We start from the raw sequence: 12,676 nt of genomic DNA on the forward strand, positions 1-12,676 counted from the left end.
ATAATAATAATAATAATAATAATAATAATAAATTAAATGTTTGCTATGTCTGTTATTATTCATTGATATTTACAGTGCAGTAATAAAAGTAATATTATTTTAGGGAGTGCTGCTTTCAGTACAATATAAAGTACAGGTTCGTTAGAGATCACCCCTCAGAAGAGTGTGTGGAGAGGAGGGTGTACACGCGTATTATTATTAACTTTTGTACTGAACTGTGTGTCTGTCTGTCTGTCAAAGCTACCCTGCGCGTTCTCCTAGCGCTGAAATAATAAAACGTTCCCGAAAAAAGGGGCTGAACCTTAGGATTTGGGGGAGGAGGAGAAGATGAAGGATTCATAAAACAGGAGGGGCAAGACAAAGTGCAAACACAAATAGAGACGCTGCAGTTAAATACATGCCCTTTTTTTTTTTTTTTTTTTTACTATCACAAAGTCGTTTTCAGCACCCATTCACTTACAACTAAACAAGACCCGTTTTTAAAAAAAAAAAAAAAAAAAAAAGCCAAGTACACCTACAACGATAAAACAAACAAAAAAAGAAAAAAGAACGGCACAGCAACGAGCTTAAAGAAGCCGACGTTCTTTTTTTCAAAACAGAATAAGAAATACTCTAACAAGAGATTCAACAAGACTGGGAAACAACTCGGGAGTTTTACTGGAGTGAACATTTACAGAAGTCTCCTGTGCTCGACAACAAAGTCGCTAGAGAAACAACGTGTTTGCTTTGTTCCTCTTTACAAACGCTTTTGTTGTTTTGTTTGCGGTAAAAGAGGGTCACGCTCGCCGCTACATTTTAGTTTTGTCCCGGCTAAAAACAACAGAAAAAGAAAAAAAAAAGTTTTTAAATGCAAAACTACAAGTACGACAAAGCAATGGCCCCAGAGACCAGAAACGGTGGAAATCCGACCTTAAATAACAACAGTAACGGGAAAGACAACAGCAAGAAGGGCTTGCTGGTCTGCCTTGATCTCTTCTGCTTGATTCTGGGTGAGTACAGTATTACATTTAACAACAAATGCAACATTCCCCAGTATTGTATGTTTCATTAAAGGGTCATGAACAACGGACAAGATGCGCTCATTTTCTAAAATGCTTTATTTTTAATAAATAAACTGCGTACAGATGTTTGTTTTTTTAATGACCTACTTCAATCACATTTTATTATTATTTGAACCATACGAGTCTAATTAATGGCACCGTTTATTTTTGTTCAGAAATATGGGCTATACTGTGGAAGTTTAAATTTTTGCTCATGCAGCTAACCATGTGTGACAGTAGCTCTGTCGATCCAATTCCCTGCCACATAACGAATTTCTGATATAATTGCTTTTGCATGAACAATTTGTCCGAGTGTGCTGAACTTTCCTGGTTACAGTATTACAATACCCTGTTGCAGCGCAGACCCGAGTCTGTTGGTGCAGCTGTACACTGGTGCATGCTTTGTTACAATAATAGCAATTTGACAGAGAGGTGAACGTTTGGTCGTTGTGCGAGGCAATAGCAATAAATCATCCATCATTTAACACGTTTGCTGACAGTAGAGACATTGAGATTCCCATGTTACATTTTTTGTAATTCGATAAACACTCGGTTTATCTTGGGCGGTGAAGGTTTCAGCACTTTAACTTAATTCCTCGAAGTTGATTACTGTAGTATCGGGTCAAACGGACACATTTACGTCGGATAAAGTAATCTAACGCAGAGTCTGCGAAGTACCATCCCCGCCAGTATTTTGACAGTGCGCTTTGGCAAGCACTGGTTAATACTCATAGTATGTAATTGCACCAGACTAGCGGCTTTCACGCTCTTTGCGGAAGGATTTCAGGTGTCTATAAAGACGACAAGAAAAGAGAGTTTAAATATAATCATTAAATGAGGAATATGCCTTTATAATAGTCATTTAGAAATGTCACCATAGACGTTCAATCTCAGACTTCTCTGTGTTAGATCCCCAGGCATCATCAAGTGCATGCACACACTGGGAATAATGTCATTTCTCTGGAAAATAACAGTGATGTGAGTACTTTAATTCATTTGCCAGTCAGCCACATGTGAATAGCATATCTGTGTTGGTCCCGTCACATTTGATGTTAAGTGTGTTTGTCAAGTTTATAACATTTGGTTAAAAAAAAAAAAAAATAGATTAATTACAAGAAATTACCCACCCCCCCCCCCCCCCCCCCCCCCCCCCCCCCCCCCCCCCCCCCCCCCATTCTTTGTCAAACGTAGTTTTTTCTGTAATGTTAAAGTTGCTTTTTTAATAAATTAGCGTGTGTTCCCAGTGGCATGTCCTCCTCTGCCTGAGACATTGAAATCTTGCCTTCTGTTGTGGTATTTTTTGGAAACAAAGCACACAACTTGGGTACAAACAAAAAAAAAAAAGAATGTGTCCTGCAGCGTTTGATTCTGGTTCCCTCTATGCTGGGAACCGGATTCCTGCTCCACCATGTTTTGACTCAGTGGGCTTTGCAGCTGCTTCTGATTACCTGCTGCAGAGATTTTGTGAGGCACAGCTTTGCAAATTCTTGTTTTTGTTCCTCTGCGAATGGGGCTGGAGGGATGAAGATAGGCTGTTGAGGTGTTCTCTTAATCAACAGAGTATTCTTTTAGATACTTAGCCCTGTGTCTTTCTTTTGATGCCAAAACACAAACATGTTACATTTATCAGAACCCTAATGAGTCTTGTGCGGATCATATCTAGTTATTCTGCTGTCCAGTAGAATAACAAAGAAGCAACTATTACAGATGCATTGAATACCATTTTCTGATCTAGTATGTCCCTTGTGCTGTCCTTCAACGAGGTGCTTATACGAATCCATAAAAAAATAATGAAACACACATGCAAACAATTTATTCAGAAAGAATGAAGTCATATGTATTCTCAGTACGACTGATAATAAATATGACTTCGCCCTTTCCGGAGAATATTTACAATAGATGCTTCTATTACTGCTTCTAGTGTATACAGCAGCTACCACGTTGAAGCTGTGGAAGTTATTTTAGCTAACCTGACCATTGAAGTTTACTGTGGGGAAACCTCCCCCAACAAACACTTTCATCTGACTATTGTGAACTTCCAGTAACTCCTTCACTTGTGTCTTACTGTGCAGCCCTTTATAAATCTTGGTCACATTTCGTCTCCAGAAAGCGACTTTATAAAGGTCGCGTTATGCTGACGTATATATATATATATGTAGATATATATATATATATATATATATATATATATATATATATATATGACATACCAATACTGGCATAGTTTGTACTTTTTAAATACATATATTTTTGATGCGGAAGTGGCAGTGGTCCGTGTAAGAAGGTGGTCGCTCACTGCCGCGGGTCAGGCTGTAATGAAAGTGGTCTCTCCCCTCCAAACCTCATTATTGGGGGTTGTCTTTGATCTCTGTTGGTGACGGCGGGGTCAACGGCAGACCCAGCACAGTTCATTTTAGTGTTTGCTCTGGGTAGCCGGCTCCTCCCGCTGGGAGGATTTCTGACACCGGGATCTGTTAGATGTTTATTACCTCGGAAAGCTGATCGCTGGCGTTGAGTTATTACTCCAGCTCCACTAATGCTTTTCACCTACAGGATCATTGTGTTCGTTTCTTTCTCCCGTAACACAAAAGCACTGGGAACTCATTCAAGCTTGAACTGAATCTTGAAATCAGGTCAGAGTTGTTGTGTTCCAGTTGTAAAGTTTGTTTACAGGAATATATCACCCTATTGCCCTTTCTATAAAAACCTGAGGTTTGTGCTGCCCCCCACACAACCCCACCCCTTGGATATCATGCTGGCAGTAAAAATAGAGTTGTCATCCAAGGGTGATACTTAGCAACATTTCACTGGTTCAGATGTGAGTATTGTACTCAAGTTTAATATGTTCTAGAATGAAATAGGCACAAGATTCTAATAATTAACTCTGACAGGAGAGGGATTTTAAACAAAATAAAGCCAAACATTGGGTTACAAACCCCTTTATTGAGTTAGCTAAAGCAACAGTTATAAAGTAGTACCAATAAACATAGTAAAGACCTATGTGCCTTTGGTCAATAGTATCTTTTAAAAAGAGTATTTCCAATGCACTTTGCAGTATTAATGAAATAACCCTTAAGAGGCTTTTATTGCTAATTTACCCAACTGCAGTTTGGAGATTATAAGGAACTATACGTTTGCTCTGTGTATGAAGTAGGCCACTTAGTGGTTTAAATCTTCATATTTTTTTCAGTTAAATTATTGTCCTGGCAAAGTTTGTTGTTTTTTTTTTTTTAATGTTTTCAATTTAATTCGGTTTCCTGGTTGTCTAGTAGCTCTCAGCCAATACACTTTCTCATTTTAAGCTGTGATCAGAAGATTTACTGTTGCTTTCACAGCCCCATTCTATAAATATTTCCCATATTTCTGACATTCCTCAATTTAAGTGGCCAGAGACCCCTCTTGATGTGACATCTGGAATAATTTTAAAGGGGGTATTTCAGGAAAGGCTGGTATACTGTAGGTAAAAACAAAAACAATGCCTGGACTGAGGTGTGGCCAAGTTTGGTCAGAGATGTGAAACTTTATTGGTCAGCCTATTCCCACTGCACCCTCTGTTAATTGCTGGATAATTGCTCAGACTGTGATCCGATACAACTCTCTTCAAGGCAGAATTCAAAGGCTTTAATAGGTTTATAGACCCTTAAGCATTTGATTTATACACCTCGGCATTGACATCTGCAGATTTAGTGGTCTGATGGCTGAGCGAAATGTTGATATCAAGCCTCCAGCTCCTATAAACAAGACCTTGTTCTGCTGCAATTGAAATGAACTGCTTCGCATTTTAGGAGATTTGGGTGGCCAAAACGCTGTATACGTTGAGATCTGATATGACCATAGCTGCACAAAACCACAGCCTCTTTAAAGAGGTTTCATTATTATTATTATTATTATTATTATTAGTATGATTACAATGCGCACACCACCTACAACGTTAACTTCCGAATAAGCTTATGTGCTGTGCATGTTATTTAAATTAGACCTGATTCTGACTACACTGTCCACACCGTCCAGTTATGTTGCATGACAAACAGCTGCTATAAAACTGCAGTAGAAATCTCTGAACCCTGTTGAGCACTGCTCTGCTGTACAGCAGAGTGCTTCATGCACAATACTGGGACATGTAAAGGGTGCTGGAGGGGCTGTGCTCTCTTTTTTTATGGGAATGCACAGCTAGTTTTAACGGCTAGGTTTCTTTATGGTTGATGCACGGTAGTGCTGTGTGCTCCTTCTGTAACACATTTTCACAATTCATAAGCAGCGTGCTGGTTTAAAAAGCCTTTGGTTTTGAGGTTGGTTAGAACATGACTGAATTATATACCTACAGAATTTTACGAGGGAAGAAGCTTTACTTAACGTTGTAATTAAAAGGGCATTTACAGCAAGCATGTGGGATGTTTGTATGTGTTTCCTATCCTAGGTTTACCTCTCTGTTTATTTTAACCATACTAGATACTGGTGTGTTCAGGATTCTAAAAACTGTTGAGAAAGAGCATGTCTAGATACTAGTGAAGTGTTACAGGTGACATAAGTGGTGTTCCAGGACCACATGTTCTTAGCGCAGGTAATCACCCTGACCACAGTGCACCACACACTAAATAATAGCTTGTTTTAAAAAAGAAGGCTGATAAACTTCTCAAGGTTTTGGAAACTGAAATGCACTCAACTTGTAACCAATGTGAATGTCAGAGAAAGTAGCCAACGTCGCTCGAGATAGTATATGTATATATCTAATATATATATATATATATATATATATATATATATATATATATATATATATATATATATATCTATATATATATGGTCCCTGAAAGCTTGTGTCCAGAACAGGGCCCAAAACACGTGCAAAGCAGTGTGGCTAAAGTGAGCTTAGCACACCCTGGATATCTTCCTCTTGACTGTCAACGATCTCAGTGAAACTAAAGGTACACCATGACAGAAGAATTAGTTTCCTGGTGTTAGCTGATGAAATGCTGCAAGCTAAAGATAACTCATTGCTGATGCTTTGACAGTGTGAGTCCCCCACACCCTGCTTTCTGCTTTCAGGCAGGACTCGACTCAGCATCCCTTAAATTAGTAAACTGGCTCACCCCTTTGGGATCACAGCGGTGGAACTCAGTCCCCTGAACAATAACTCTGAGGACAGTTAGAGGCGCATCAATGTACACAATGCATTCTTTTGTGTCGTCACGGACAGCGAATTACCTACATTAGCATGTGAACATAGCCACCATGTTGCTCTGCCTTTAGCTCAGATATATTCATTTCAGAGCAGCCATTTCTGATCACTCAGGACCTTTTATTGGAGTGTTTCTTGCATGGCATTTGCAACTCGCTCAATGTACAGTGCCATTGCCCTGGATACAGCACAGAACACGGTGTTCTTTTGCATGTGGTGCAACAAAACTGAACGTGACTAGGAAGATCAGAGCCTGTTCATACCAACAAGCTTCGTAGGTAACCTCAAAGAAGGGCGTGTGTCTGTGTTAAATTTACATTAAGAAATCTAAACATTCTTTTTTCTCTGTTTGGCAAGCATGATTCACATTAACGAAAGCATGAGCTACAGACAAAGGCTTATTCGTGTGTGGCTTTTGTCTTAACCTGTGTATGTTTATTTTCTGCTTTAGCACTTCTTGGCAGTGGAATGTCTGCTTTATCATATCAGCAGAAGCTGAGAAGAATTATATGTTGAAGGGTGAAGGTGGTGATTGGCTTTCCCAGCCCTGTAATGACTCTTAATTAGTTTATCAATGGGCTGTGCGCTTTGTCAGCAGTCCCAAGCTAAAGTGAAGGCAGGACATCCCTTCTATACGTCAGTCACTTTAATTAAAGCAAGGTTCTTCTTTTTGATTTAGAGGCCCCTGGGTGCGTCCTCTTACTAGTGGCAATAAGCAACATCAATCATCATCCTTCATGTGATTCTGGTTAAGTTGTGGTAAAAGGGATTTACCATGAAAAAGGAAGTGGCCACTTTCGTTTCCCACCTTCACAAACATAATCACTGCACACACAAGCTAACCTGTTACTGTTGCTGAATCCACTTCATTGTTAGGTAGCATTATCCTTAATGTTTTTCTTTCCTTTTTTTTTTTTTTTCCAAAAGAGGACAGTTTCGCAAATCGTTAAACCCTGCCGATTATTTGTTTTGATTAAGACTGAATGGTTCTGTGATGCCTCACTGGTGGCAGCCATTGTTATCCTACAATCTTTACTTTTTCTTCTAAACCAGAGTTTTAAAGCACCGCCTGTTCGTACTGCCCATTCCCTTAGCTGTTTACACAATAACGTGTTTACACAATACATGCAGACATTGAATCTGAGCAGCAGGTCTGTAGATTGATCCATTTGTTGTGTTCTCTGACCCCCGGATTCATGATGTGGCCCCTGTATCAATGAAAAGAATGTAAAACAGGTGCAGGAATTGTGTCTGATGTTTTGTTTGTTTGTTTGTTTGCCAATTTCCTATAGACATTACAATATATGGTTCCCATTTATAAACTGACAGATGCGGCCATAGTATTTAGGTACTAGAAACATACTTTTTGCAGTTGTAGAAGAGAGCTTTTTTCTGTACAGATCTGTATCTGGATACAAAGCATCTTTAACAGTTGATCACAATCTCTGTTTTTTTTGTTTTGTTTTGTTTTTTTAAACCCTAATTGTAATTCTACCCTCAAAGCCTGTAGTGCATTGGTAATTGTAACTGATTTTCACAAATCACTCGAAGCATTTTAAGTAGACAAAAGCAGTGGCTTTGTATGAAAGATCTGAGGCATTCGTTTTGGATGGGCTGACATGGATAATTCCATTATTGTTTTGAAAAGTGAAGTGCTTGCTTGAGAATTGTCTTTCTTTTTAGGTGTGTGTGTGTTTTTTTTTTTTTTTTGTGACTTTACAGATTTAGCATCTGAAGAACAGAGTGTAAGTTGAAGGGGATTTCTTGTGTGTGTGTTCTGAGAACTTTCTTAAACTGTAAATAAAAAATAATAATAATAATAATTATTATTATTATTATTATTATTTTTATTTATTTATTTATTTATTTGACAAAGTAGTGTTTTAATCTCTAGCCACACACAGACAGAATTGCATGCTGTCCCAGAATGATTAGTTTCAGGGTCATGAACCTTCTGGCACATTAAGTGGGGATGACCATATAACCGAAGAGGCTGCCAGCTGTTCCTCACTGTAGTAAAACTTGCAATGGACTGTACACACCTCTCCCCTTCAGTACATGCATACTCTTTTAATGGGGTCTAGAAGGATTAGGCATGAATCTCAGATGAGGTACAACAAGGACCGACCTCTTTGAAGCAAACGCTGCTTGAAGCTATAAAACACACTCATTCTTAATATCTCCTGAACACACAGTACTTCATTCAACAAATTACACCATTGTTATCCTAAAATAACCTTCTATTTTACTTTGCTTGTGGACTAAGGGAGGGAGTTTCACGAGTATTGAGTTTCTGCTCTGTTTAAACTACTGTACGACCAGAAAGTTTTGTTTAGTTCAAATTATTTTATAGTTGAACACACACACACTGTACTGGTTTCAGTGTTTTATCTTGATGGTTAATATTGTCCTGTTTGTCTCTTGATGTAATAAAGTAGGTTAAATGAAATTGTAAAAAAAAAAAAAAAAAGGAAAATTAAAATTCTTTCACGGCATTTCAAACAAGATTAGAGAGATCAAGGTCTGTTCTAATTGAATGCTTGATAAGTCTTTGCTTGGCGTTCTCATCTGTAGTGTATTACATATTTTGATTAAAGCTGCAATTATTAAGCTGCCACGCAAGAGGTAGTGCTGCGAACAATTTGGAGTCATTTCGTGAAGTTTTTTTTTCTTAAAATGAGAAAGTACTGTATTCCCTGGAAACCTTCGGCGCTGAAGCTCTTAGGGTTGAGAGCAATTATGTTGCAGTGACGAGGCAGGCAATTGACTGCACAGCAAGGGAACTAGAATATTGGAAAGCTTAGGGGTTCAAATGCAGGATAAGGTGATTTGGGAGAGGAGGTGGGGGAACAAAGACATCTTTCACTGTATCTGAAACGTGCAGGAGTTCAAGTTAGTGAAGAGTCCTGGGACTTGGAGGGTACACTCTCCCTCACTGGGGAATCCCTCACTGGGGCATTTCAATTGAAGGACTGGCTTCGTACAGTAATTGATTGAGGATTGTTCTGCATTCCAAGAAATATTCTCTCATGCTTCGTCTGGATGGGAATACTGCATACAGTTTACAGTGTCAAAAATAAAGAACTAAATTCTTGTATAAAAATGAACCGAATGTTGCGAAGGGTCATGTAAATATGGAATATTTTTATTAAGCCCCTGTGTGCTACTGTGCCTACAAGAGCAAGCAGCACTCTAGTACTCATGTGGATAGATTGTGTAGATAAAACTGTACAGAGCTGTAAACCAACATCATGAAACCAACAGAACCACCTATAAGGGAAAGTTTGTGAACTGGTGGCTGCTTTTTAACTTCTATTAAAAAAAAAAAAAAAAAAAAAAAAACCTCTTAGTAAGCAAATGTTTTCATGACTGGACTGGCCCTGTTTCCTGTTTAATGTATTGAGAGAATCAAAAAGGAAGGGATTGGCTGCCTCTCTCTAGCCTGTTGACATCAGCAGCTTTTTTAGACAAAGCTATCTGCACTGGACTGGTTGACATTACATTGCTTTGGAGTGCTGTCTATAAGGTGGAGGGATGACTGGACAGGGAGAAGTGCACAAAATTGTGGCAACTGTAAAAGACTGTGTTGCAGAACTCAAGGTTGTAATTGCTAACTCAATACAAGGTAACACGTGGTCTTTGTGCAGTTTGAAAGAAACAGACTGGATTCGGAAACTATTGTTAAACATAGAAAAAAAGTGGGTTTTTTGGGTTTTTTTTAACTGTGCTGTGCGTTTTATGCACGGAATGCCATTTAGACACAGGCATAAGACATCATGAAATTCTGACAAATCCCTTACCAGTGATTTTTCATATGTGATTTATAAGAAACAAAACCACAGCTCCTAACTATACCCCTGGCTCGACCAACTAATAAAATCAACAAACACAGAGGCATTCGAGATCTAGCCAGTGCAGACACACCCATTTATAATGGTTTTTAAGATTCTGTTTGTGGGAATTAATCTTGGCGGCAGAATTCCCTTGCTGGTGTACCAGTGATACAGCTTAGCCTTCCTTCTGGCTTGTGTTTTCTTCTGATTCTGTGTTTTTACTGGTTGTTCTTCAACAAAGCCGTGTTTTGTCCTGCCTGTGGGAATTGTCACCTTAGCATTCTGTCACACAAGCACTGGTTTCCTGTGATGTGCAAAACACTGCCATGCATTCCAGTGAAGGTGGTGGAAACATCAGGTTTAAAAGGCCGCAGAGACCAGCATGTCACATCAGTCCAGCGATCTGTCCCGCTGAGTAAAGAATTATCTTTTGAATGGAGGTTTCTTAAAACCTACCCACTTTCAGAAGAGGGGTGAGAGGTCTGGGGCCATAGCAACATTAATCTGTGGGTTTGGATGTAGAAGTTATCATCCACTCTCCCAAGATCACAACATGGATTCCTCACGCTGATCTTCCCACTGAGCCTGTCTCTCCGACATGCGGAATGTGACACAAGAAGATGCAGACGTCTCAATCTGCACCACCTTCCTTGTCAGGACTAGGCGTCCTGGTGATGTGATAATTACCACGTGCCCCTTCTCCTCGCTATTCCCTAAAGCCTGTGAAGTTTACTAATTAACATACATTTCCCAGCTTCCATTCCCATAGTCTCACTTTTGTTCGGTTTTGAGCTATTGGTCTGCTTAACAATAAGCAAAAACTCACAAGAAACTTGTTGGCACACTGCCAATTTACAACAAAAAAAATCCCAGTGTTTCTCAGGAGCAGACACTGGGAACCAGCCTAATACAAAGATTGCCATTGATTAGTGTCATTTAATAATGATAATGAGAAAAACAACATATAAAAACAAACATTTCTTACAAGTCGCTATTTTGTAGCGTATTTGTGGTGAGATATACTTGTTAGTAATAGAAAATCTTCACAGTTTGTCAAAAGCCTGATTTTTATATATATATAATATATATATATATATATATATATATATATATATATATATATATATATATATATATATATATATATAATGTTTTATTTTATTTTATTTGTTTATTTATGTATGTATTTTTATTTGTGAAAATCAGTTGAATTGGATTTAAGAAGCAGCACAGGGAAATGTCATAATCACTAGGGGATGAAGATTGAATTGTTTTTAATGTAGAAAACAACAGAAATAAACTACTAGGGCAGAGGCCCTTCATATCTTTCACAAACATACAATGTTGCAGTTAAGCACATTCCAACAGAATGCCAGCCCTTCTGTGTGTTTGTTCTCTCCGTTCCCAGTAACTGACAGGCTGGATGGCTTTTGATCCGTGTTACAAGTGAGGGTCTCAGTTACCAGGTTCAGGTCACATGAGCAGTTGAACCTGCCCTGCCAGCTATAGAGGAGCTGGTATCACTGCACCCATATACAGGTACAGTGTGACACTGAAATAACACCTCTGAACAGAGCGCGTGTGTGAGTGCACAGCCTGCAGTGGGGCGGGTAGACAAAGGTTGGCCATTTATTGCTCATTGTTTCTGTACAGGTGAAAGGTCATATGGACAGTGGCGTGGTGGTCACTTGCGCTCTGGTTAAGGCTGTCAGCTTTGGGAAGATGCCCTGTTGGGAAGCAGGTTGCTTGGAGAAGAGAGAAAGGGTTAAAGGTACACTCACACTGAAGGGTCAAGGAAAGGGAGAGACTTGAACAGAGTTTCTCGGGCTTAGTGCACCTCTGTGGAGGACCTGCACATCTACTTATGTTCATGGCCTTTTCCTTCTGAAGGCCTGTGAGGTCACCATTTGGTCCATGACCTGATTTAATCAGTCATTGTGCTGTCGGGCAGGGATGTGAGAAGGAGGTCCGGGTTAATAGATTGTCAGAGTTCAGAATGCCATGTTTCCATTGCACTGTTTTTTTTTTGTTTGTTTTGTGTGTTTTTTTTGTTTTTGTTTTCTTCTGGAGAGAATGTCAAAGAAGGAAGAATAAAAAGAGGATACCCCAACAGGTGTACAAGAATAGCACCCGGAGACACAAACACAGAAAATCAAATGGTTCTGCTAAACTAAAAACACACAATTGCCTAGCTTGAAATTTGAATACCAGAAAAGTGCCAGAATACATATTCTATTCTCTTTTCTTTTTGTTTCTGTCCCCCCCCTCCATTCTTTGGTCTGAAGGATATTTATTTTGGCTGTTTATTCTCTGAAGGGTTTCTCAGTTCACATGCTCCAGTAACATTGCCTACCAAGCTGGAACTAGTGACTCCTGCATTATGAAATACCTCTTGGGAATGGGTAACCCCTAATTACCCCCCCACCCCCAGCAACATGCAACACAGCCCCATCTGATGGGTGTGCAGAATTAATGTTCTGGACATGGTTATGAAAATTGAAAATATGCCTCAGAGACCAGGTTACTAGGACTGGCAAACTGTGCTGGCAAAGTAAAAGGACTCCTGTTACAGAGCTGTTTGTTAGTTTATTTATCAGGTACCCCCCCCTCCTTGGTCAGTCTCG

General features: G+C 39.2%; 1 protein-coding gene across 1 annotated transcript in view; it reads left to right on the forward strand.

The window, feature by feature from the left end:
* Positions 1 to 366: 366 nt before the first annotated feature.
* Positions 367 to 12,676, forward strand: part of LOC121326438 (phospholipid phosphatase 3-like) — a 31,005-nt gene continuing 18,695 nt past the window's right edge. The window contains exon 1 of the mRNA XM_041269701.1: positions 367 to 989. Within this exon, the coding sequence (XP_041125635.1) occupies positions 848 to 989 (142 nt within the window). The 5' untranslated portion in view covers positions 367 to 847. The remainder of the gene's footprint in view (positions 990 to 12,676) is intronic.

The sequence above is a fragment of the Polyodon spathula genome, chromosome 14 (genome assembly GCF_017654505.1).
Source record: "Polyodon spathula isolate WHYD16114869_AA chromosome 14, ASM1765450v1, whole genome shotgun sequence".
Lineage (NCBI taxonomy): Eukaryota > Metazoa > Chordata > Actinopteri > Acipenseriformes > Polyodontidae > Polyodon > Polyodon spathula.